This window comes from Oculina patagonica, chromosome 14 (genome assembly GCF_052425735.1).
Source record: "Oculina patagonica isolate OP01 chromosome 14, crgOcupat, whole genome shotgun sequence".
In the NCBI taxonomy this organism is placed as follows: Eukaryota; Metazoa; Cnidaria; class Anthozoa; order Scleractinia; family Oculinidae; genus Oculina; species Oculina patagonica.
The window spans coordinates 4,750,045-4,777,365 of NC_135771.1; the positions used below are offsets into that span (position 1 = coordinate 4,750,045).

General features: G+C 38.8%; 1 protein-coding gene across 2 annotated transcripts in view; it reads right to left on the reverse strand.

Moving 5' to 3' along the window:
- The window catches only part of LOC144638086 (cytoplasmic dynein 1 heavy chain 1-like), a 99,726-nt gene that overhangs the window by 28,345 nt on the left and 44,060 nt on the right, over positions 1-27,321 (reverse strand). For both annotated transcript variants that reach the window (XM_078497213.1, XM_078497212.1), the window contains exons 30-61: positions 22,377-22,562; positions 21,766-21,969; positions 20,844-21,126; positions 20,607-20,707; positions 19,976-20,126; positions 19,142-19,382; positions 18,183-18,366; positions 17,390-17,602; positions 15,848-16,000; positions 15,322-15,407; positions 14,831-14,987; positions 14,145-14,363; positions 13,293-13,496; positions 12,447-12,614; positions 11,510-11,743; positions 11,065-11,239; positions 10,312-10,631; positions 9,408-9,571; positions 8,881-9,067; positions 8,154-8,249; positions 7,541-7,636; positions 7,246-7,407; positions 6,619-6,741; positions 5,639-5,730; positions 5,070-5,163; positions 4,455-4,646; positions 3,951-4,043; positions 3,567-3,653; positions 3,372-3,437; positions 3,074-3,161; positions 1,326-1,521; positions 438-555 (exon numbers count right to left, since the gene is read on the reverse strand). In XM_078497213.1, the coding sequence (XP_078353339.1) occupies positions 438-555; positions 1,326-1,521; positions 3,074-3,161; positions 3,372-3,437; positions 3,567-3,653; positions 3,951-4,043; positions 4,455-4,646; positions 5,070-5,163; positions 5,639-5,730; positions 6,619-6,741; positions 7,246-7,407; positions 7,541-7,636; positions 8,154-8,249; positions 8,881-9,067; positions 9,408-9,571; positions 10,312-10,631; positions 11,065-11,239; positions 11,510-11,743; positions 12,447-12,614; positions 13,293-13,496; positions 14,145-14,363; positions 14,831-14,987; positions 15,322-15,407; positions 15,848-16,000; positions 17,390-17,602; positions 18,183-18,366; positions 19,142-19,382; positions 19,976-20,126; positions 20,607-20,707; positions 20,844-21,126; positions 21,766-21,969; positions 22,377-22,562 (5,133 nt within the window). The remainder of the gene's footprint in view (positions 1-437; positions 556-1,325; positions 1,522-3,073; positions 3,162-3,371; positions 3,438-3,566; positions 3,654-3,950; positions 4,044-4,454; positions 4,647-5,069; positions 5,164-5,638; positions 5,731-6,618; positions 6,742-7,245; positions 7,408-7,540; positions 7,637-8,153; positions 8,250-8,880; positions 9,068-9,407; positions 9,572-10,311; positions 10,632-11,064; positions 11,240-11,509; positions 11,744-12,446; positions 12,615-13,292; positions 13,497-14,144; positions 14,364-14,830; positions 14,988-15,321; positions 15,408-15,847; positions 16,001-17,389; positions 17,603-18,182; positions 18,367-19,141; positions 19,383-19,975; positions 20,127-20,606; positions 20,708-20,843; positions 21,127-21,765; positions 21,970-22,376; positions 22,563-27,321) is intronic.

Below are 27,321 nucleotides of genomic sequence, written 5' to 3' on the forward strand. Positions count from 1 at the left end.
GCTTGAAAAGTACTACTAAGAACACAGAACTTAAAAAACTGCAAAGCTTTGTTTTTCATTTTAAATGAAGAGCCAATTTACAATAAAGGATCAATGAAATCAAGTGTAGTTTCACTATCACCAATAGTTTAAACTATACTCAACTCTTCCTAGAAGATCTTATTTAATTTCTTACAACTATATATTTCATGTTAAGGTTTTATTACATAGTGCTATAATATATGTACTGTAGCGTAAAATGTTACCTCTTTGAAACAAATGCGCTCAATATTTTTTCTCCTTTATGACTTCCATATATTTCTTTTTATGTAAGTTCGGAAAATTTGGTGGTAAATCAAGACAGTATCACGTAGTTTTTGATTTTCTGTTGACACTACATTTGCCCACTGTGGGGGCATTAAGTATTACGGAAAGTTCAATAGTATTTTTCATTGTACCTGTGCAATGGACCACTTCACAAGAGGACCACAAGCCAAACTGGCTCGGTTCACTTTCTCAAAGTTGTAATCAGGATTGCTGAGGTATTTGTTCACCATAATCTTGCGAATGTCATCCCTAAAATTCACATTAAATGTTAAATAAAACAATTATTTTTCACCACCACAGGCGCGAAAATGAGTGTGAAGGCCTCTGGACAAACTGTGACGACAAAATTACAAAACAAACTCCATAGAAGTTGGCCTTAAAGTAGAAGAAATCAGGTTCGCAAGGGGAGGGGAGAGGGAGCTTTTAAACTCATACGGGGAAACTGGGATTTAGCAGTTTTTTGTCTTAACTGTTCTGAAATTAGTGGTAGGCAACTTAACCTATGAAAAACATTATCTTTGAACAAAATCAAACTACGGTTATACAGTCAACTCTCTCTAAGACGGACACCGTCGGGACCGGCCCCAACTGTCCGTCTTATAGAGATGTCCGCGTTATAGAGAGTCGAGGTAAACAACTTTTAGTGCCTGTCCGTTGGCGGTTTCAAAGTGTCCGTTGTCCGTCTTAGAGAGGTGTCCGTCTTACAGAAAGTTTTCTTACAGTAAAATGACTGAAAAACGGCAGGGACCATAACCAGGTGTCCGTCTTATGGAGGTGTCTGTCTTATAGAGGTGTCCGTTAAGAGAGAGTTGACTGTAAATATCGATTTTTTTTTTTGAAGACGCGTGGAAACGTGTTTCAAGTTGCAATCCATTTCCATCCTAGTCATCCGCAGCCAAAGACGCTTGTTAACAGTTTCATTGCTCTAATATAGCAATTGTCAACAAAAAATGGACCACTATTTTAGGTTCCTACAAAAATCAAATATTCTGGTTCAAAAAAATAAACTCGCTACATACGAAATGTCCTCCGTCTCGAAGTTCACAATAGTCGAGATGAAGTTGTCCTTTATGATGACACCTCGAATGGTCCTCCAGTCTGTAGCCTGCTCACCAAGCAACAAGCAGATGGATTCCAAAGTTAGTTTGACAGCAGGGGGAGGGTTACCCATGGAACGAACCTCAACAAGATGCTGCTTCTTGATTGACTTCACAGCTGTGAAGGAAAAAGATTGTAATTTATTGTTTTCAATGTCAAACTTGAAATATCATTTAATTCTGCTACCAACTTCTAGCTACTTCTTTGCTTAAATCTGCACGAAAGAATGTGAATAAATTAGATGTGGTCACACTTTTGGGCGCCTTGCTGTAATGTTAGTTTTGAGAAGTTGGTGGTTCATTAATGCATTTCGCACTGTTTAATTTTAATGATTAAATTGAATGACTTTTTTCCCTCTCTTAAGGTCGCGGGGGATACCTGTGCATGAATAAATTCATGAGGCGAAATTTTGTTTGTCCTGCATCTTTTAAAAGGCTAATATTTCGGTTGTTATGGGTGCGATTAAGCTCAAATTTTACAGCGACCTAAAGAAATGATGAAAGATTATGACTATTATCTTTTATTTGGTGGATTGTACTTAACGGTGGTGATATAGCCTCGTAAGTGACAAATTACGAGATACATGATTTGGTGGCAGAGTTTACGGATCGACTATGAGACAGCACACTGTGATCTTGGCAAAAACTGATCAGTCAATATCTCTAGTGTGTCATAACAGAAGCGGATTTTTTAATTTTAAGTTTGCCAGGAAGTTATGATGGTTTAAATGCGAAAATTTGAATTAAATGCCTTCTACCTCTTTCTAAAAGCGCTCTTTTAAAATTCCGCTTCTGTTATGACACACTACAGTACTCCTAGTTTAACTCTCTGCAGTGGCAGGTCATGAAGTTGTGTATCCGCGCGGAATTCTCTGCCACAAAATTGTCGGAAAAGTCCAAACTTTGAGATTTCCGAAGGTGTCCCGACCAAAACACGATTTCCAAAGGAGAGATGTAATTATGGTAATATTAATAATTATATTCCATGCTTTAATTGTGAGAACAATGCGTTTCAAAAAAGACACGGTTGTTTATGAATATTATTGTGATTACTCCTCCTACAATCTATATAAATTCATAAAGCTAAGTGTTGCTGTAAATTGGTTAAAATCCCTTTAGAGTTCTAACACTTTTCTTTGTTTTAGAATTCAAGGAAAAAGGAGAATTTTTTAAGATCCATACGTCAATTTTAAGTAAACATTTTGTTCACAATCCGTGCTACACGCGAACACATCAAATCACGCGCACGCGCTCATATTTTTTCCCAGTCATAAATATCTCGTAAAGTTGTCGATGTCAGTCGTTGCACTTCGTGCATACGCTTTAAATAAATGCATAATGATGAGCATAAGGTGTCCCCCGCGACCTTAACATTATTATGTTTTAATAACACCTCTGGACCCTTAAACCATAAATTTTATTTTAAGACTCAAGTGGCTTCGAAAAAGAAAAGAAGAGATTTTTGGATCCACTAAATGAAAATGGTACTCCTTGTTATAAATATCGCCGTATGAGGTTGTTCTGTACGTCTATGGATTAAACCCTAGTGTCTGACCATTCAAATGAAAGCCACTGAGCAGTACTTTCATGTGTTACTGCTTATTATGCTGTACAAGGTGGTTCTAACTTTTAAGTCTGTGGATAAAACAGTAAAGCTATGTAAAACTCACCCGTCTTAGCGTCCTGTACAGCTGGTTCTACTTTGGCCAGTTCAGCCATCACACTGGTTTGCTTCTCCTTGATCTCCTTAGTTTGTTTCTGAAACAACACCAAACACAACATACCACTTATTTCAGAACAGTTTAGACCAAAAATCTGCGAAATCCCCGTGACAAAGTCCCTTTAAAATTTATAAAATCATAGTCCCCATCAAACACAGATGTTGGTAGGGCACAACACATCATTACAAAAATTTATATTTTTACTTCTTTTTTTAAAAGCCGTGCTGGTTTAGGCCCAATACCTTACCTCAATTGTGGCTTGAATTTCCATGGATGAAACTTTCTTCTTCTCTGCTTCTTGCTGGTCTTTAACCTGGGAGATAATTAACAAACCAATAACTTTGTTACAATTCAAAGCGACTATACAATGCGTTGACTCCTTTTCCATCGAAGGCTAATCACCACACCACCAAACTTGAGAATTTGTTAAAGTTTAACTCACCATTTGCTTGAGTTTCTGATTGGCCAGAGCATTCTTTGCCTCAAGTTCCTGACTCTTAAGTGACAAACTCTTTTGAAGCTCTTCAACCTTAACAGAGGTAAAGTAAATCAATGTAACGTAACGTAACGTAACGTAACGTAGCGTAACGAAACATAATATAAACAAAAGCAATGTAACATAAGGTAACAAGATCTGCACTATTGTGTAGGGAGTGTTTTTTCATCATCATTGTAATCTTTTTAAGTGCTTGTGGTTGTAAGATTTTGTGATACATCGAGATTGGGTAATGCTCTTGTTGATGATTTGATCACTGTTAGGACCGGAAAATAACGAATGAAACGAAATTATTATAGCATTTTACAAAAGAAAGTTAAAAAGTTTTACCTGGTCTACAGTCTCACGGATCTTCTGCAAACCAACGTTCAAGTGAAGTTGTTGCTCCTCAAGGTCAGACCTCTTCTCGTTAAACAGTTTCACCTATCAATGTAGAAAACATGTTCATTTAGAATATTTGTTTCCTCTGTTCAGTGGCATGCCTGCAAACTAGCTATCTCGAAGCCTAGTGCATGACCACTATAAACAATATTTACATTTTACTTAGTAAAATTCCTATGAGGTAACCTTTATTGTCACTGAATCAATAGATTAAAAAGGGATACGTTGCTGACAGCCGGCACATCTTTTCAAGTTTGTTGTTTGTAATCCGTCTTGATTCTTCAGAATTCTCATTTATTTTTGGTACATTATTACTTCTTGAATGTTTCTCTATGTAAGTGAACTATTAGTTTGAGGTTTCCTTCACTTTGAAAGAACTTTTGAACATTGGAAAAATGACTTAAAATATCGTGAAATAACTCTCATGTATCATGTTATCATGAAATAACTTACATAGTGGTTAATGAAGTCCAGATAGTGACGAGGCGTGATCGCCATCACACGACCTCCTCTCTTGGCTAGCCTCTCATTGGCCTGGTGCAGAGTTTGATGAACATACACAAATGCATTGATGACGGCTTCTCTGTGGCTTGGATGCATGGGCAGGTCTTCGTAAACTTTGGGTAGATAGTCTGGTGGGGTATACTGCAAATACAACAACAAAATACAGTTAACATTGAGTCCTTTTTTCTTGAAACAATCACGTCTTGTATTCTCATTATATTGAACCTGGCACCTTTTAAATTGATGGGGATTGATAAGACAAAGCTTTCCAATTGTCATTGCTACAAATTTATCTTTTTGATTCGAGATACTAGTATTGTGGGTATTAACATTGATTGCCTACAGATCCAAGCTACAAGTTTAGAGAATAGCTTTTGGACCATTTTGTTCTTTTTCACTTTTCCCAAACAAAGCATTTCTTGTCCTAAACTAGTACACTGGTGTCTGTAACATGATTTCATCAAATGGAAAGGGAACACATTGTTTCGGGCTTCTGTGCACACATGTGGAAAAGGCTTGTAAGCGTTTGAAATAGTGTTAGTGACATCTCTTAAGTATTCTTACGTTGGATTTCTCCAGATCAATCTTGCTGGTGAACTCTTTGCCAACTTGATACAGCGCACCAGTGGACCAGTCACCAAACCAGTTGAGAACACATCTACAACAACGCCATGAAATATCAGAATGGATAAACTTAGCCTTTTAACACATTCAGGGTTATGATCAATTTTTATTAACAATTGCTATATTAGAGCACTGAAACTGTTAGGAGCATCTTTGGCTGCAGATGGCTGGGATGGAAATGGATTACAACTTGAAAAACTGAGGCTAAACTTTTATAGTTGTCTCCGGGCATCTTCAAAAAACCAATACTTTTAGCTGTGGTTTAATTTCTCTCCACAATTTAAGATTATATCTTCCTTCAGATGGTCAAAGAAAATGTTTTTCATGGGTTACGTTGCCTATTTAGAAGAGTTTAGACCAAAAATCCATGAAATCCCCGTGACGTAGCTACTTTAAGGAACTGAAGATTGAGATGTACGAAATTATTCTATGAAATGTTTAACGAGGGAAGCTTTCCAGTCATGCCAGAAACTTTCGCTGTAAGTAGCATAAAAAATCTAAAGCTTTACCTGTTGAACAAGGCAGGAGATGTAGCCGCACGGCTCTTCAGACCTTCTGATGATGGATTCATGGTGAAAACAACATGCAAGTTGTTCATGACCTGTGGAAAAAATTAAAAGATGGTATAAAACGTTCATCCAGTAGGGAGCAATTTCTGGACTAGATGTCACAACTTTCAAGAGAAAAAGTGGTTGAAGACAGACAATTTTAGACGGAAACAGACCCACAAAAGACTAAAATACAGAAATCAAGAGTGTTGATTAGGGCCAATGTTCTTGGGATACACTTGAACAAGGCACTTTTATGTCACAGTGTCTTTTCACCCCGGGGGTGTATTTGGGTACTGGTGAATTGATGAGTCAACTGGGAAAATGTGCCTGGTGTATTATATGTACTTTTACCTTTAAATCCTAAATTTCTTTTACATTACACAGTTATTGTGATGTTCATTTAGACCTTACTACATTAATGTAGATGTAGATTATACAAACTGTGACAGCCTACCATTCTGGCACAAGACAGAAACTGGAGACAAGCCGTAGCACTCCCGAAACAGGTTTGCCACTCATTAGAACCCAAAAATTCCCTGCCTTTTCCCTGACTTACTGACCTCAAAAAAATTTTCACTTACATTGAATAAGGTGAATTAACAAATAAGCCCAACCTTTTTTACATTTGCTTCACCTTCTTTTGAAAACAATAGTGTTCTCTTCATTTTCGATCTCTTTATGTTTTTCACCGAATTTTAAACGCATGGCATTTGACTTCACCAACAAATCCATTTTGTTTTCTTGTTAAAGCCAAAATTCCCTGACTTTTTACTAACTTTGCCTGAACTAACATTTTCCCTGACTTTCTTGAGAAATTTTTGCTTTTCCCTGATGGTGGCAACCCTGCGAAACTATTGGCCTACCGTCTAATCTCCTTTGGATTCAAACAGACTTTACCTTTACCTAAAGGAAGACAAAAAGGAGACAGCAACACCAACCTGTTGTGTGAACCATTTGTACAGCTCCTCACTGCTGTCGAGCATAAGACCTTCTCTTTGTGAACCTTCCTTACACTGTGTCATCAGAGTGGTGTACTCATCACCTTCAAACAATCCTGGAACCTAACAAACATACAAACCACCATCATTCAAGATTCATTGTCTATGTCACAAAAGTACTTTTGTTACAAAGCTGGATTTTTTCCCCAAAGGCAGTGCTCTCATTGGCTACTTCGAGGTCACATGATATCTTATAATAACACTGTTTCCTACCAAAAGTCTCTGAGTGGGCAACATTGTCAAATCTATGATGTCAGAGGGTAACAGCGCATTGTTGCCCACGAATGTTAACTGACGACTGTCGTTCATCTAAAGTCTTTGTTGTGCTGTAATTTTGTTTCACTCGAATCTTAGTGTTTCCCTCGGCTCCCCCTCAGGAAACATGAGATTTTCAGGAAACAATCAACTGTCTCCCTCTGGACCATTCATTAAGTGTTTAGTGTACACACAAAAAAATAAAGCAACTTTTTCACTACTTCATGGAGCTTCTTCATGCTAAAGACTTTTTTTGCAAAAAAAAATGAGCACAACAAAGTACATAATACTAAACAAAGACTGTAAGAGTACCTCTCCATTAGCCAGAAGTGTGTTCATTCTTTCTAAGAAGCTTGACTCAAGAATGTTGGATTCGTCCAAAATGAAGACAATCTTCTCATTCTTACAGCCTGCACGTCTAAGCACTGCTCGTAAGTCTTCGTCAAAGTCCGCAGCCAAGTACTTGCGATGAATCTATTAGTTTGTCACAAAAAAAAAATTACCACCTGATTCAACCATAGTTAAAAACCTTGCAACTCAAGTGGTAATTGCCTTCTGAAGTCCAGGCACTGGGCAATTATACTAGCTATCAAAGGCACAAACTTACCTTTACTTGGAAGACACTTAGACCATTCATCCACGCCACAAATCTTGACAATGTGGTCTTACCAGCCCCACTCACGCCAATCAACAGCAAGTGTCCCTGTAAACAAGAGTAACACATGTTTATCAGTCAGTCTTACCAGATTCAGAGTCATGTGAAAACTGCTATAAATTTCAAGTTAAATTCCTGCCCTTCTCAAGTCAGTGCTAATTGCCTTAATTTCTGTGAAAAATATTTCATTTTATCCTGTATTGTGGAATTCTAAGTGAGCTAAAAGGAAGTCTTGATATTTTTTCAATTGGAATGTGACCATGAGCTACTCCTTGTTAAAGGACCTCCATCACGGACACAAATCTTGAAAAAATTGGCAAGTTTTTTCAAGCTTCTCATACATAATCTGTCTTAATCTTCATCATTCGAAACCATCCTTGGCTATTTAAATCGGGGTTTTATTACTCCTTTTAGTGTTTTTCTACGTTAGAAAACTATTTTTTTGAGGTTTCCTTCAATTTGAGAGTAATCCTGAAGAAAAATTACTTAAAATATCGTGACATTACTTCTTTAACGTCAAATCAAAGGGGGGGGGGGGGGAGGGGACACACAACTGCCCACTAACCTGCGGCTGCCTGAAGATTCTGTCAATTCTCAGAACATGATCCAACACTTCATTGAACAACACCAGTGGTACATCCAACTCTTCTTCATAAAACACCTGTTTAAGAAACATCGGAACGTCTAAACACGGTACAACGATACACGAAGCAAAGACAGCTGCTTGTTATGTTGTCAAATGCATCAGGAAATGTACTGTTTAGCTATGAAGTAATAACGATGTTAACAAACAATTACAGGCGGGCCTGCAAAGCATACAAAGGGGTAAATAACTCCCCATTTACAAGTTACATGTCAAGTTGAGCGCACAATAAGAGTGTGAAGCGTGTAAAACAAGCGTGAAGCACGAGCAGTGAGTTCGAAGTGTGAGAGCTTGTCATTTGTGCTGCGGTCTACTGCCAAACCGGAAATGAGAAGCAAAAGATTTTGAGCAAGTCTAGGGGTAAAGCTATACAGCCCTCTGTAGGTATTACAGCCTCTGTATACATTGTGGGGCCTATGGTATTAGGTAGCGGGGCTGTCATTAAGTTTTTAGCAACCGTTACATTGAAATTATCACCCGCAGCATTTTGCACTATACGCAAGTGTCACATAACACCAATAAACATCTTCACCCGTTACATTAAGTGAACTCAGCCATAACAGGTGTTACGGATTACGGCCTTTAATGTCAGCCCTGGGTCAGTAATACATTTTTTTCAAACAAGCTTTCCAGGTTAGTTCATTCCCACCTTAAGTCTGGCTTTCGTAAAGTCTCTGAGCTCTTCCTGTTCTACAGGCATGTAATCCTTGGACAGCCAGTTACTGTAGAGGATCGGTCGCACCAGAGCAGCATTGCGATCAATGTTGGGAAAATGCTTCAAAGCAATGTCGTTGACATTCTCATCTGTCCACTTACGCTCCTCGTCTTCAACCAGCCTGGCATTATAAACAAAAAGGTAAATTAAGTACACTGTAGCTAAGTGTGTATACGTAGTAATTTAGATAAAAAGTAGAAAGAAAGGAACAGGAAAAAAAAAATGAGGGAAAAAAACAGTAGCAGCTAACACAAAAGGTCTAAAATAAATTGGTTTTTTCCATTACGCTCTCAAGAGTCACCAAATTCTTTTTTGTCCTTACAATATCGGATGCACTTTAGTCAGACAGGTTAAGCAAACTAATTAACCAAAAACTTCTCATAACTAATATGAAAAGAAATAAGGCAGTCAGTAAGGAGAAGTTAAAAAAGATCACTTGACAGAAAGCTCAGGATTCTCACCTGTCCTGGAAGAGACGCAATGCTTCATGCGCCCACAGACGAACAAGTCCCTCTACTGACAGAGTCTCCAGCGGCTTCAATGCTTCACAGATTCCTCTCACCCATCGGGTCATTTCACGCGGACTGTAGATGTAGTGTGGCTGCATGTCTTGGGTAAATCGCTCCTGTCACCAAAACAAAACAATTTAACATTGAAATCTCTCATTACCGTATTAAAAGTTATTCGAATAAATGTCGCAGCGTTTATTAAATTTTTCGTGATTCGAGTGCAGCATTCATTCGAGGGTGATGTTAAAATGAGGGCAGCGTTTATTTAAAATCCAATTTATTTCTTACAAACAATAGCACGGTAATTGAACATTTGAACTCTAAAAGATAGGAACATGTTGTAGTGCTTGCTCAAAAAATCATTTTCAATATCTTAAAACATTGTTACAATCAAGGAAAATAATTATTTTAAGCTTGCTCAAACTTGATAATTACAGCATTTGTTATTTGAGTCTATAAATCGAATTTATTTCGAGGGCGGCGTTTATTAACAATTCTGCTCTAAAATGCGGCGTTTATTCAAGTGAGGCATTAAATCGAATATATATGGTAATTCTTTTCAGATAAATCCAATCTGCCTACTCTCTGTTGGCAAATTTCTAGAAATAAAATTAAAAAAAGTGCATATAGCAATCTATAGAAATATTCATACTTGTTGCATCTCAGGAAGGTCACAACACAACGTGTCTTATTTACTCTAAAGTTTGAAGTCTTGTATGCCTCACTGAAAGTTTTCTGATGAATTATTCTAAAATTTGATGATGAATGAAACAGGTTATCAAGCCAAGTGGTGGTGGCACTTAGACGCAAATAAAGTACGTAATTCATGGTATAATCGCCTTTTGTTTCTTTGTACCTGAGACATGGAGTAGAACTCCACCATGGCATCAGTCAGAGGTTGTGCATAGCTCCTCAGTGGTGGAACAATTCTTAGCATTGCACGATTGAATGTTCCATAGATCTGTGTAAGAGAGATGGAGCCTGGGTAGTCAACATAGATGACTGGGACATGACGCAGGAATCTGTGCGACAGAGGCTTCCTGCCAGGATCAGTGGGGGGATTACAAGCTCCAACAAACTGCATCCTCTCAATGGTGACCCAGGCCTGATCACTGGCGCGGTAGAACCCACCATGCTCAACGATTTGCCTCAGAAATGAAATGACACGCTGCGTACCTGGAGCACAAAAAAAAAAAGATTCAATCAGAATAACTCTAATGACTTACCTACTCGAGTGACATGAAAATGATTACACCAATCGTCGATTCCTTCTATGGATGATAAGGGAGGTAGCGTGCGCCGTGCTTTAGGGAATCACGGTAGTTGTATTCATCAAACCATGTGCGAGACTCAGCAACGTGCGAGCTTGCGCATGGTTGTGATGAATTCAACTACCCGTGATTCTCTGCAGGCGCACGCTATATAGGGATGTATCGGCAATTGCATTACTTTTGTGGATGATAGACATGGTGGTTATTATGTTTGATTGATAGCCAGTAGAGGGCTTTTTTTTTTTTTTTTTTTTTCGTTTTTTTTAAAAAAAAAAAAAAAAAAAAGTAACATTGTATTTTTATTCATTATTAACATTTGTTTTTATTTATGTTCTTACCATAGCTGTCCATGTCTGGAAGATTAATCTCGTCACAAAACAGCACCATCCACTTTCCAAGCTGCACAGGAGCTAGGACAATTCCATTAGGAGTTCTTCTGTACTCACAATAGTGATCAAATGTCTTCAAGAGAAGCTCAGGGGATGTAGCACTGGAGAAGTTCAGACCAACAACCTAAAAGCAACATAATCATCAGATAAGATTTCAAACAAGCAAAAATTTCTTCACTATAGACAGATAGACAGGAACTAGTCATGCAAATGGTTCAAAATTGACCCAATTTCCCTTGGGGACTGTACTGGAAGTACACCACTGCTTGGACCTTGCTGTATGGACTGGTGTACAGACCTTGCAGTGGTCAATCCATAACATCAAGACCTAGGGCTTATATTCTACCTGTACAGCCCTTGCAGTTGGTCAATGAGAAATACTTAAATGACATACCTCCATATCAGGCAAAGCTCTCAAAGCACTGAAGAGTGTCATAGTCTTGCCACTACCAGGGGGTCCACAGAGTACCATTGGCTTGTGCTCTGCCAGCCAGGTGTACAGGAGTGCTTCATGTCGCACAGTGTCTACTGTTGGTACTACGATGTCTGGTGCTGCAACTTTGTGAGTTTCCACTTCAATCTGAGGGACCTTGGACTGCCATAACACCCACTCACCCTGGATTGTGACCTGAAAAGGAAACAGAGACAACAGTGATCACCAATGGATAAGAATTTGTCTAATCAAATTTTGATGTAATTTGTAACAAAACACAGATTTGACGCCAAGAACATTTTTTCTTAAAAACGTTATTGGCCTCAAAATTAGACATAATTTATGTCTTAGTAGAATCTTAGTAGACTACATGTCTTTCATAATGCTTTTTTCCATTTCAAGAAAAGTTGAACCTCCTGTAAGAACACACCATTGGGACCAGAAAAAGTGTCCACTTAGGGGAGGTTAAAAATGTAGTGTTTGTATGTGGCTGAGACCATAATTAAGTGTTCACTAAGGAGAGGTGTCCATTTATGGGTACCTGGAGGCTCTGATCCTCTACCTGGAGGCTCTGACATAAGAAATCTTGGGTGCCCAGCCCTAAAAAGCTTTTATGATAGCAAAGTTATACAAGTCGTCCAAAGGCAAAATTGAGATGCCTGTGGCACCCGGCTTTGCTAGAGTACAGCTCTGATGGGAGTTAAAAATGTAGTGTTTGTATGTGGCTGAGACCATAACTTAGTGCCCACTTATGGGAGGTTAAAAATGTAGTGTTCACATGTGACTAAGACCATGACTAAGTGTACGTTTATGGCAGGTCTCTGTAGGCAGACAACAATTCATCTGCAAGAGTACTATACATGTTTAGGATATTGTTTTACTCTTGGTCTCTACAAACCTCAAAATCCACAATGGATGCTGTTGAACTTGACGGCAAAGGAATCGTGGTTATGCTCTTAATGAAGCTACCCAAATCTTCTCGGGTCTTCAGCTTGCAGTCTCCAGAGAAGGCCCACAAGATGCAAAATATCAAATAGCGTGGGACATACCGTTCTAATTGGTCTCTCTGTAAGAAGGAAATGAGCAAAGTATAATGTTAACTCATTTGACACTAAGACCTGAATGCACAGATACCCAATTTCTAATACACTAGACTTAGGTTTCCATGCATGCTGACATATCAAAGCCGTTGATCTGCATGTTTTGTATAAGCAGTGTTCATGTTAACTTGTCCTGACATAACATCAATTCAGTAATTCTTCCTGGACTTGCTTTGTCTGACATCATAGCTCAATAGGTAAAGCAATGGTAGATCATTTCTGCATGTCAAGGGTTCAAATCCCAACGAAACCAGAAATTTTTGTTTCAATTTGTATGCAGTATTTACATGCAGTAAATGTTTACATGCACCATAGTACAATAGCGCATGCTGATAGCATGAGCAAATTTTCTTGCGCAGGTTTTGATCTACATTCCCACCAGCAATGTTCTAAAACAGCTGGTTTATGCTGTGCACTATCAAGTTAAAGTGCACTTGGGAAGATTGGAGAGCACTCAAGAAGCTAGACTTGCTCTCAGCTATCGACTCGAGGAACTCTTATGCTTCTTTTGTGCTTTCCAAACTTCCCACATACAACACAACTCAATAGTGCACACTAAAGCATGAACCAATAATATTTGAGGTTAAGACATATTCATTACACAGATCTTCAGCTGCACTTTAACCTGTGAGACATTAGCATACCTCCATTGGAAAGTCAGGGTGTTGCTGATTGTACTGAAGCACGTTTCTGACTCCTTGATGAACCATGGAGAACAGTGATTCCAGTGCTCTCATGCGAGTGAAGTCCATGATATGCTCCTGCTTGAAGGCAAACTCTAAGCACTTCACCACAAGACCATTGGATGAGAAGTGCTCGTGGATAATATCCACAAAGTCACACTGAACCTATGAAACATGGTAAATTGTTAAATGCAAGTAAAATGACATGAGCTACCGGTAGCACCTTTACAGAATAATAAACAGTACCTTGTACTGCCCTTTTTTATTTGAATAGTCACTCACATGCACACACAAGGGTTTCATTCACAAGGTCAGAAGTGAGAACCACCTTCAACATGTACAGCAGCTTGTAAAGAAATAACTGCTCAATAGGTATCATTTGAACTGTCACACACTAGAGTTTAATCCATAAATGTAAAGTTAGAATAAGCCTGTACAGCAAGCACCACAAGAAGCAGCACATGAAAGTACTGCTCAAAAGCTCTCATTTGAATGGTCACACACTAGGTTTTCAGCCACAGACTTAGCCTTAACCGTTGGAACCACCTTGTTCATCAGAAAAAACAGTACCACATGAAAGTACTGCTCAAACGCTCTCAATTGAATGGTCACAATGAAGAGTTTATTCGCAGGCGTACAGTTAGAACCACCTTCTACAGCATGCCATACAGCGCCATGTGAAATAATTACATACTAATTGACCTGAATTTTGACTCTCGAGTTAAAAAGTTGACACAGGTTTCCTAAGCCATGAAGCAACATAGCTGATTTGACATCAGTATCAATTCATGGACTGCTGTTAGATTATCGTACCTGCATTGTAGGTGAAAGAGCATCTTCCTGTCCTTTGGGTTTGATACGTCGAGTCTCCTCCTCAACCTCCTCCACTGGCACTCTCTTCATTATCAGCAGATTATTATCAAAGATCATCTCAGTTGACAGGACATCCTGACTGAACCACACCATACCACATCGGCTGACAGTTGCCAGAGTCGCATAGCGAAGATCCTGTACTTCAAACATGATGCGCACCTAAACATGACAGATGTTATACCTTAGCATCACTCTTTTAAGCAATTATTAGGCCTGGTTTCCTTGGAGAAAATTATTAATGCAAAAAAGAGAGTTCATATAGACACTGAGAAATTCAAGAATAAAAATGTATCTATGTTTGTTTGAACGAGGTTCTCATACAGGAGTTTGGACGAGCTGTTACTTACAGTGGTCACTACTTTGGGATAGTCAATTGCTATCGCAACTACTGAGTAACTCCATTGTAGAATTTTTTAAATTTAAATTTTTGAAAGTTTTTAATTCTTGTGTAAAATTGAACACCTGACTATGTTTACTCAGCAGGGGTATTCTGCAGAATACAGAATGGAGAATGATGGTCAGCGGTATTGAGTGTGAAACACATAGGTACATCATTTTCAGAGAAGTTGCTCTATTTAGGATTTTATGGTACATGAAGTTGTTTTGAGTTGTTTTGAATTGCTTACATTGGGTGGAATGCCCAGACGTTCACCATTTGGCAATGTCAGCAGCTTGTTGTCATCCAGAACACTGTTTAAATTCTCTACCCACTCTGGATCAACATCGCCGTCAAAAATGATCCACTGTCTCTTGTTGATCTCACCTCGAACATTGTCGATGATCCTAAAATGCAGAAAAAATAAAACATCATTCTAAGAGCGTAGAATGACACTCGCTTTGTACCAATTAAAAGAACAGGTTGGAATGTGGTAACTCTTAAAATGGTCTCTATATGTTTTTGTACACAAAATTTTCCAGACCCCTTTTTTTTTCTTCACTCGATGTGATAAGTAAACTATAATGACAGAAGTTGCCTGCATTTCACTGAAGAACTTAACACACTCCACTTCAACTTCATTTTCATTTCCAGGTCTGAGAAACTAGTCAAAAGATTTTTCTCCATTTTCTAGGTCTCTTATAAATCCTGCAAACTTCTTTTTCCAAAAAGCTTGCTTACTTTCTCAGTATGTGTGTAAACAATCCATCAGTCCATTCTCTTGTGTTAGGATCAAGTGTTCCATAGAGGGCTTCCTTGGAGATGGCCTAGAAATAAAACAAATCAAGAATATTACATTATTGCAAAGTGATACACCATTATATTCGGAAACAATAAGAGTTAGGAACATCCCACAGCTAAGGTTTTGATGCTCTTACAATTTTAGATTATTAGTTATGTTTCTTAGTACTACAGCTGACACAAAATTACTCATGTAAAATTTTCAACCGATCTTGCATGTTACTGATAATAAACAAAGTAGAAAACTTTCACACTTCTTTCTTATTCCAGACTTGATGTACTGAGTGATGTCATACTAGCCAAGAAAACTTGGCTAGTTTACACAGCTTCATTTTTGAGACTTCCAAACTTCATACAAACCCCAATTAACACTAGGTTTTGAACAGAGCTCGGAAAAGTGTGAGAAAAGAAAAAGAGTTAAATTTTACACAACAAATACATATTGATTTGCAGTAACTTTAAATACCTTAGGATCAACCACATGTGCCACACCCTCTACACCCTCCAAATTTTCCAAGGCTTTCAGCAGTGTGCGCCAAGCTGAGGATTTGCCACTGCCACTGGGTCCGACCATCATCAGACCATGGTGAATCTGAGAGATTTGGTATAGCTGAAGAATCTACAACAACAATGATAAAGAACATGCCACTGATAAGTGCAAAGATCATGAAGATGATGATCATCAATGAAGAGCCACATCAAAGGATTACTTACTAACAACAAAACAAAACAAAAAAACACTCCCCAAGTGGGGCTTTTCAGTGCCAATGTGAATAAACACTGAAAGAAATACCAGTAATTTTAAATGAACCTAACATGGTTGAAAATCCTAACTGGTAGGAGGCAGACCAGTTGGCTATTAACAAACATAGCTGAGGAGTTGAACTCTGGACTACCAGGAACAACACCAGCTAGCTGTCAGAACAGGATACGAACCTGGGACCTCTAAATTTCAAGTCCAGCTCTAACCACACAGCCACCCTGCCTCCCTTTAACAATAAATTTATGATTGTGAAATGTTCAGAGAATGCAGACGTGAACAAATTGCCCCAAAGCCTATTTCTGAGCAGCCTTTTGCTTGTTTCATCGTAACAGACTTTGCAAAAAGCTTTACATGTGAAAATGAGTTCTCTTTGAAAAATCATTCTCATGCAAATCAATCTCCTTTTCCTCTGAAAGATTTCAAACCAGGCATCACTTTGAAAGTTAGGCAAATCAAAAAGGCAACTTGTTAATTAGCCATGTTCAAAACGAGCAGGGGACTGGGTACGAAAATTCAATATCGATTGCACTGAAAAACTGGGCCTGTCATCTGAAAGAGCATCCAAAAATAAGTAACTCAACAAAATTTGAGAGTTATTGGTTTAAACGCAAAGACATGGAACTCTTTTAAAAATCGTTAAAATAAGAGAGTTTAGTATGGCTGGATGGACAGCTGTCCCTCCAATCCATACTAAGCTCTCTTATTTAAGCAATTTCTAAAAGTGAACCATACCTATGCGTTTAAACCAATAACTCTCAAATTTGGTTGAGTTACTAATTTTTGGATGCTCTTTCAGATGACGGGCCCAGTTTTTCAGTGCAATCGATATTGAATATTCGTACTCAGTCCCCTGCTCGTTTTGAACATGGCTAATTCAAAATTTTCTATCAAATTACACCATGTAAAAGTGAAGATTTGTCATACAAGGAAAACCTGGCTGTGAATTTCACGGCCAGTCCAGTCCGTATCAAGAGTTTCTTAGCTAACGTACATCTCTAAGCCATGCGTGTCTACGCAGCCCTACATTTCGTCCTACGTTTCGCTTCGAAATTCTCTGAAAATTCGTAACTTTCTTCGCGAACTTCGCGAACTAACTAACCGCTCCCAATCTAATTACAAAGTCAAAAATACTCGTTCCCAAAATCAAAAAATGTCACGTGCATGCAAAACACGGAATTATTCAGAGTTACGTTGCCAATCGCGCCCACGTGCATTTAAGCACGAAAGACACGACACTGGCCTTACCTTCTCCACCCATGCGCCTCCCTGCTCCTCTCCATCTCCATACACAAGGTTCATCTCTGTGCACACCTTCTTTATCTCAGCCTTGAGGTCCTTCATCTCGGCACCAACATAACGCACTCCAGGGAAGACATCAGACAGCAAGCTCTGAAGAAGTGGGATGTCTTCTGCAACAAGTTTTGGCACCACTGTCTCGTAGACACTTTGGATCAAGATCTGGTCAGGGAAAGAAAGCAGCATCTCTAAATGTGTCTGTTTTAAGTAGTAGTATAAGTAGTAGTATAAGTAGTAGTATAACTAGCAGTAGGGTAGGGTAGGGTAGGGTAGGGTAGGGTAGGGTAGGGTAGGGTAGGGTAGGGTAGGGTAGGGTAGGGTAGGGTAGGGTAGGGTAGGGTAGGGTAGGGTAGGGTAGGGTAGGGTAGGGTAGGGTAGAGTTGAGTAGGGAAGGGCAGGGTAGGGTAGAGAAGTAAAGCTTTATTTGCATGACCGCAAGATTTATGAGATTAAGTAGTACAGTAAAGAAAAGTAAAGCAGAGTTATAGCGTAGCCTAACCTAACATATAGCGTTGTGCAGAGTTAAAGAGTAGTAAGATTAAAGCGGAGCTGACTAGCATAGAATAACGAAAAATAGCTATGCGAGGAGTAAAGAAGAGAAGTGTAATGTCCCACAGCATAGAGAAGAGTAGTGAAGACTGAGTAGTGTATGTATGTATGTAGAGCTCAATAAATGCCATGTCAATTCAAACGCTGGTTTGGCAAGCACTAGACTTGCATGAAAACAGTTTGTATTGTTTACCTCTTGTTCATTTAGGCTCTCAGAGATAGCTGCTTCATCAGCCTCCTGTCCCTCTTCAGTCAAACTCTCCTTGATTCTCTGGATCTTCTCACGCTTGACATTACCAGCACTGACCAGCACACTCTTCAAGGCACGGAGACCAAAGTCGTAATGTGACTGGTTAGACAACTGTTCCCCACAAAGTCTGCAGTATTTGGTGTGAAAAAGAGGTTAGCAATCCTGAGTCCCTTACTTAACAGGCCTTTTTGACTGCCATACATCTTAGCAGTGTAAGTAAAAGTGTTCTGCCCAAGCATACAACTACAATGAATGGCCACAAACTCTAAACCTCCTCACATCCAGGGCCGGGTTGTTCAAAGCGCAATTAAGCTAATCCTGGATTAGTGTGATTGATTTCAGTATTTAAACTTTTAAGTGAGGATTTCCATTTATGTTTTATGTCCTCCAGCTTTGACATCGTCTTATCTTAATCTCCACAAAACATAAGCAATAAAAACATTTTTATACAAGAGAATTTTAACCCTTAATCAACTTTTAATCCTGGGTTAGTGTTATTCAGGTTTCGAACAACCCATCCCAGTACAACTAGCCATGACTCTAGAAATTAGCATAATGATGACAGACAAATTGCAAGTGTTGGGCATGATCGTACAAGATAGGACTTACAGTTAGTATAAATCTGGTATAATTGTAATATTATGATTATCACTGGAAAATATGGTAAATCTGTCAACGAAATAAGTATTTTCCAAGAATAAAAGAACAAACCCCTGCCAACTTTTTAGGTTAAATTTCCAAAATATTTTATATAGACATCTTGTTGTGATAACTACAAATTCTGATGAAATTCATTATCTTGGCTATTGATATCAGTAATGTTATTGGTGGTAAAAATGATGATGATGACGACATTCAATATTAATCGCTTTATCTGTTAGTCATGTAATAAACGGACTCACTTGAAGAATGGAACAATCTTTGTTGCCAGTTTCTCTGCAGTTCTGAAGCCCTGCGAGTACAACATGACTTGTGCAATGAGCTGCCTATCAGGGGTGGTCATGGCCAAGCTACGGAACAACTTCTTCAAGTTGTCAGGGAGGTTGGAACGTCCAGCATAGCCTGGATTCATTGTGATGAAGATTGCCATGTCACGGCTCACTCTCACTTGCTTGCCCACCAGCTCAATAGTAATGGCTGTCGCTGAAAATGAATGAAAAGTAATTAAGTCTATCTTTTTTTTATGCTTATGTTCTAACATGCATTACTTGAGTCAATAAACTCCTGCTGAACTGGGGAATACCCTAAATGCTTGAATAAGTGCCCAGCTTCAAACAAGCACCCCCTTCAAATTAACACCCCCTCCCCCAACCCTCCCCCACAAAGAATGAGTTATGGAACGTATGATATGCAAGACGTTACAGTACTTTTAATGAATATGAACAGTACATATGTCTTTTAAGGTCCTTTTAAGTCGCACAGGTTAATTTCAAATTTACTCAAGGGAAAATTCCATGTGAGTGCATCAGCGGTACCTCTCAAGCAATATCCCCCAGTTTTCAAAACTTTCATTTTATGTTATACTGAATAGAGAAATAAAGTAAGATTTGATGAGCACCAAAAGATAGACAGATAACTAACCCCCAAAACATCCATTGACTTCAAAAATATGCACAGACATTTCTCCTAAAAAATAATTGTGCTTCAAAGCTTACAGTTTCTTTCTCAGAAAGATGCCCGCTTCTCAGAACAGATTCCCAAGAACAAAATTATAAGTTTATTAGTTTTTGCCTTACATGGATCGACACTGCCTTCCCTGAGTGACAGCTGAATGGTCTGAATTTGTTGTGAAACAGCTGACAACATTCTCTCCTCCAAACGGTTGAACTCGTCAAAGCAGCCCCAGGCACCAACCTGGCAAAGACCTACAAAGATACGTCCCATGGCCTAGAAAACAAGATGCAAAGTGGATTAGACTGATATTTTCCATAGTTCAACAATGGTTTGGTAAGGTAAACATTTTCAGAGCTTTGGTCTTAAAGAGCCTAAGTAACACTTATCTCAGATTCTGTACAAGGAAGTGACAAGTCTAATGCAGGACCAGCATGTAAAGAAGGTAGTGTCTGCTATCCTGAGGCTAGTGGATTTTTGTGGTCAGGCTAGTGGACTTAACCCTTCTGTTGCCCAACAGTCAAATAAAACATCATAAGCATTGTGCTTATGATAATTTTTGGGCTAGGAAATATGTTTTTTGGGCTAGTACATCCCCGCTACAGCTTGCCTAAGACAGCTGGAAAATCTTTACACCTTGAGGACAACTCTGGCATTTTGGCCAGAGGGCTCCAATAATTTACTGGTATAGCAACTTTTAGCTCCAAAAATTTACTGGTATAGCCATTTACTCTAAGAGTGATACCTATCTCTCACCTGGAAGTCAAACGTCTCATCACAATTAAAGACCAACACAAATCGTCCCAGCTGGTGACCAAGAGCTTTAACTGATTCTGTCTTCCCTGTTCCAGCAGGACCTAAATGCACAAAATGCAAGTCAGTAATGAAATTATTCAACTTTTAGAGAAAGGACTATAAAAGCTAAACAAAAATCCTTATTAAGGAGCTTCAAAGCACTTGATCTTGTTAAGTGTAAACTGACAACCAACTCACCAAAGGGTGACCCTCCTAATCTTCCTTCTAAAGCTTGAGTCATGGTTAGATAGCAGCGATCTGTCAGGGGGGTCTGGACAAGTTTGTCCTGGACTCCAAGGTACTCAAAGCCGTAGTTAAACTTAGCATTGGCCATGTGGATAGAAAGTTGTTGCAGAACATCTTTCTGCTTTGGATCAAAGTAGAACCTCATCTGACTTAGCCACTCGAAAGCTCTTGTGTTTGCAACTTGTGCACTAATCAGCTGGCGTGTCACATCTCGCTGATGAACATGTTCAATGATCTGGAACAGAAAATTAATGATTTTCAGCACACTGTATTTAGCAACTGAATTCTACAACCCTGCCCTGGTTGTTCAAAAACTGATTAATTTATGGGATTAAACGTTAAATTCAGCCAACATGTTAAAATGACTATAATTATTAAAAGCTGCACTTTTATGTATACCAAAGTCAATCACATGTTCAGGATTTATCTCAAGTCTGATGACAATCTATAGCTCCGTACAAAGGTTAAGTTTGCCTTCGAGCCTAAAGGCCTATCAGGCGGGAGGTTATCCCGATTTCTAATTAACAATTAGACTATGAGCCCAAGTTTTCTATGAGCAAATAGTCAACGAGGCGCAGCCGAGTTGACTATCGCTCATAGAAAACGAGGGCGAGTAGTCTAATTGTTTTAGTAGAAACTCTAAAGGATTGCAGTCCAAAACCTACAATATTGTGCACTTTGAAGACAAAAATCAAGAAAAATCACCGCTTAAAGAGCTACGCGAGTGCGCGACTGTTTTCTATCGGCGAATAGAAATCAGTGGGAGAACCAATCAGATTCGCGGATTTCCAATAGAACACAGCTGAGTTTCTACTAAAGCATGTTAGTAGTGGTTTCTGTAGGATGTATCATTTAAAACATACACAAAGCTTACCAAGTGTTCCAGTTTGCGACGTCTCACTGGAGGCTGTTCTTGCAGCACAGAGTCAGCCAGGATGTTCAGTGTTGCTTCAACAACTCTGAGAACTTTCAACATTGGTTCCAAGTCTTTCTGGTTGGAAGATGAGGAGATTTCCGACAGGGCATTCTCACAGCTTTCTGACCAGGCAATCTGAGAAGCTAGGACCACCAGTTGGGCCTACAAAAAGGAAGGAATAGATTGGATTGGTTAAAACTGTCCGTTGTTCAGTTTAAAAGGATAATACTACAGAGATCTAACAACCGACATCATCAATTTGCACGTCAGTGGATTTCTGTGATAAGCAGCTGATACAGCTAGGATTGAACTTTCTACAGATGTTGACCTTTCCAAATTTTGGCTTTTATGCATGCACCAAAGTGAAATATTGTACATTCTAACATGGAATCTTTATAAATCAAAATGTTGCTATAGCATGCAAAAGTGCTTTTTAGCACAGTTTAGGGAAATTCAGGATCATAGCACCAAAAATTCAGTTTAACAGCTTTTCGCAAAATTTCAGGAGTGAAAGGGTTAAAGAGATACATTCAACTGTTCACATGAATCAAATAAAGCACCCTTCTTACCTGATACCCGTCAACCCACTTCATGTACTGCTGTCCATCAATGCTTTCAGAATTGAACTGTTGTACATCAGTCACTGCCGCAGCCAGTAATGTAGCCAGAGTGGTACGCATCTCAGACTCAACACATGTCAGCCATTCATTCACTTTGGGATGCTCCTTCAGTGACACAGGTTTCTTGAAGACCACCTGGTGAGGGGCAAAGGTTTGTTGAAAGCTTAATAACTTTAAGTATCATTTGTCAAATATCTGCATACTCACTGCCCATTGACCACTTTTTGATAATTTTGAGTGTTGCTCACAAAAATGATGCCAGCAAAGCCCATTCGCAAATTAATATTTATCTCGAAAATTATATTAAAAAACATTTTTCTATGGTCTGTAAGTACTCTTTTTCGAGCATGGTGTGAAGTTCCTCATTATTGCCATCTACACACTTGCAATATGAGGGTTTTGGCGCAAATCCAAAAAAATGCGTTCGGGGCTTCGCCATTCTCGCCCCTCACTGTTTTTTTGGATTTGCGTCCAAAACCCTCATATTGCAAGTGTGTCGGGGTTAGATGACAGCCTTTCAACCCATGCACATGTATCTAGGCAAAGGCACCCTTTTAACACTTGTTGAGGACTGTCCTAAAACAAGTGGCCCCCGCCAAGCCCCAAAGAACAGGCGCGCCAGAATTATTTTTCAATTGAACAAATGCTCTTATTGAGTAAACGAAGATGGGAAGAGGGAGAACTGGAGAAATTAACTTGAATGTAAAGAAAAACTTGAAAAGATCTCATGGAAAAGCGTTTACAACATACAAAAAAACTAAAGAAAATGAAAAACAAATAACAATCTTTTTAACAGACGAGCTGATTGAAAAATTAAAAAAATTAGACAGCAGTGTTGTCGCAAACGTTTTAACAAGCTAAACAAAACTTGCACGCTCCGGTGAGTGCATAAATTAAGTTTTCCGCGTATTGCTGCCTCGATGTTGTTGATCTTTTTCAGGCTTTTTTTTTTCTTGCAATACAGATTCTTTGGAATTCTATCAGTCGTTTCTCTTGTGGAGTAACTGTTTGTGTTGCCACTTCTTCCAAAAATTGATAAACTCGAGGATTGTGAAGTAAAACACGTTCTGTTGGCGTTTGGCTCGTCATTCTTTATGATATCCAGGTGTTAGCTTGATTTATATACAGAGTAAAGAAAATGACATCATTAAGCTATTTTTAGTGACAATGACTCCAACAAGCTCAATCGCGGCGCTTAAATATTGTTTAACTTTGTTTGCTTTCTGTAACCAATATTATCCCGTTGACTTAGCTTACACGCGTACCAAACCTTTCTTGTGCCTTCTGACACGTGAATTGTTTCCTCTCACGTGTTTTCTGACAAGTCATATCTTTCTAGCGTTTTCTTGCACATGTATCAATACCTTTTTCTAGCGCTTTCTGACACGTGCAATCAAACCTTTCTCGTGTTTTGTCACGTTTATTTATTTATAGTATTTTCGTCACGTGTATTAACCCAAGGTTATTTACCGAAATCTATTTTAATTGCTGATGTAATTGCTATATCAGCCAATCACAGGTAAAATTATAACTTTATATTATTCACCTAATCTTTTTTTCATTACACAAACATGTATGGCCGATGTATAAAGACGTTTATCAAACCTTCATCGAAAAAAGAAGCAAAGACGCAGCTTACGGACATGAATCATTTGGAAACGACAAACGAGGGTCCGATTATAATATTTAACATCAGCTATTCGTGCCTTCGCTTCACGAAACCGAAGCAATTACGGACAACAATCAGATGCTTGGTCGCGTGAATTTTTATCGCAAGGTTAAGTATATCGGAAGCTTAAAGACGTTTATCAAACCTTTCTAGATCAAAAATTAAGAAGTTTTAACTCAGTTTATCGACATAAATCATTTGTAGATGTCTAACGATGGGATGATACAACTTTAGCGTTTGCTAAACTTGACAAAAATTATCTTAGTCACAGGCAACACCACATGCCAAATGGGTTACGGCGTAACCCGAATTGACAAAATTATCTAAGTCACATGCCTTAAAACGTCAACACATTAGAATACCAAATGGGTTATGGCGTAACCCGAATTGACAAAAACTTGCAAGTTTACAAGCTTAAAATATTCTGACGTTGTCAAGGAACAATTTACCTTAGTTACCGTGGCCATGAATGTCCGCCGTTGTCAACGAACAATTTACCTTGGATACCGTGGCCATAGATGTCCGCCGTTGTCAACGAACAATTTACCTTAGTTACCGTGGCCATGAATGTCCGCCGTTGTCAAGAAACATTTAACTTAGCAACTGAATAAAATTATTTTTACTTAACACACTTGTAATGTTTATTGATTGCTTATATTAATAGATACAATATTGTTTCACGGCTCCCAAGAAAAAAAAATAAATAAAAGTGAAATAACCCCCTGCTTCACACCTATTTTTTGGTCAAAACAAATAAATACGTGCGGCCCATCTTTTGCTGGCGGTCGCTAAATTATTTTGTCGCAGTCAGAGCGTGACGTGCAGGTCGAGGGGGCTTGGGTCTTTTGGAAAAGAAGGATCGTGGATCGTGGATCGTGGAAAAAGGAACGACAGCCTCAAATGTTGTTCAGACAATCAACAACCTCTTTAGTGATGACTCGAATATTTTTTTGCCACTCTGGCGTGAAATATTCAATCACAAAGTAAACAACAAGATGAGCGCAGACAATCATTCTTTCATTAAATGAAAAAATGTTCTATTGGACTGAAATTTTATTTCGAAATGTCGGTGGTGCTTTCGAGAAGTTTTTTTTTCATTTTTTGTCTTTCTGCTTTCATGATCTCTTGTCGTATTTTTTCGATGTCTGGCTGTGAATTTGTTTGTTTGTGTGCAAAGCTTGAACGTAAAGTCTCTTTAAGTTGACGATATTTCTGCATTTCTCGTAAGATCAGTTGAAACTCTTTGTCAGAAACAAGATTATCATTCAGAGCTTGTGAGACAGAGCTGTTTATCGAGTCATGTTTTGCAACAGCCAGAGCGAGGATTCTTGAGTGCTTATTAACTTTACGTTCAAGCTTTTTGTTGATAACTGACAGGCCAGTGGAAGCTGCGCCAGATATACCTGCTACTGCTGCAACAGGAACGCCGATAACAATTCCAACACCAGTAAGTGAAGTCGCAACAGCTCCAGAAGACAGAGCTGCCGTCACGGCGCCAAGACAGACCACGGAATAGTGAATAACTTTCCGGACTTTTTTATATTTTTTTAACACAAGCCTGTAATGCTCAGCTTCAGCGGATATTTCTTTTTCAATTTTACTTATTTCAGTCAGCCGAAAATTCTCGGCATTTGTTGGGAGGCTTGGATAAAGTTGTGTTTCTTCGCGATCACCATAAGCAGGGGCACTCGGGAGAACATTAGCAGATGACATGGTCTCGTATACATAAAAGTTAATTTTGTATTTAATTTAATTCAATTCCAACTCATATGTAAGATTTGAGCCGTTAAAATCGAATGGCTTTCCATTCTCATCTCTAATCGAAAGAGTCAGAGATGATACATTTTCTTCAGCAGAAACGTCGCGCAAGACGTTAAAATGTGTATTTTGGTAATAAACTTTTTCATACGGTTTTCCACGTATGTCAAAAAACGCTAAAAGGCTTGATGGCTTACCATTTAGCAAGCTTTGTTGCTTGTCGATAAGGTCACAGTTGATGAAGTAATTTTTAGGATTTGAAACATTATTTACCTCAATTGTTTCAAAAAATTCCTTTTCAATACTTGCGTAATTCTCAAACCCAGGCAAATTAAAGAACTTAATAAGACTTTCATTCAGTCCAAAAGTTTTTAAATTGGGCTCTTTTGCTTTTATTATCAATGAACGGCCTGCAATGCCTTTTGTTACAGAAAACATGTTTTTCTCTGGAAATCCTTTTTCAAAAATACTCCCAATGTCATCGAGTGAGAAGTTTCCTTGCCGTATATAACGCGCCTTCTCTTCCTTGTTCACTTGTTTATAAAAAACTATTCCATCCTTTTCCAAACTATTCCAGCTGTTGTAAAGAGAACAACTTAAAAGCCGGATATAGCTCGGTTTTGGAATAGGCTGGTCAAAATAAACAGTGTTCGGATTTTCTTTTGTGGTGACAGTCAGCACAACCATTTTTATATTAAATAAAAAAAAAAATGTTTAATATAAAAGAGGACCATGGATGCAAAAACAAGAGGTTTTATGAAGTGGATGAAAACCCCAGAAGCAACTACAATTTCTAAAGCGGCAAAAGACAATGCATGGAAACCTTTTCTTGCAAAATATCCAAACGCTGACCGAACAAAATTTGTTGCACAGGTTGAGTTCGCGTACAACCACACAGCAACGGCAGACATTTATTACAAGGCAGGGCAAGACCATTTGATAAATGTTTTTGGCTCTGACAGCAAATATTGGAGCCCAGAGATGAAAAAAGCACTGGGGGTGAATCAAATTTCAGGCGGTTTTCCACAACAGCTGTCACCAAGCGGCGCAAAAGGCTCATCTTTGCCAATTCCAGCTGTTGGATTTCACGAAGCCGCACCAAGTTTGAAAAAAATATTTAACAGCCAAATAAACATCTACGTCACACCAGACCAATATTTCACAACGAAATTAAGAGAGATTTTTCAAAAAACAAAACTGAAGCATACATCAGGAAAAGAGTCAAAAAGGTGGCTTGCTAGCCAAAATATGGCCTATTGGCCACAGCAACTTAACTTTGCGGTATGGTGCGCGACAACAGGCTGCGGTATAAGTCGAGATATTTTCGATGAAGAGCACTCAGCTCTCAGCTTGCCACCGATTGTGCGAAATTTTTACCTTTTTCACGTTTATTTCACGATAAGGCGAATATTGTTTCAGATGGGGGGAATTCAGAGCGTAAGCGCCTTGCCAGGCGACCCCACTTTT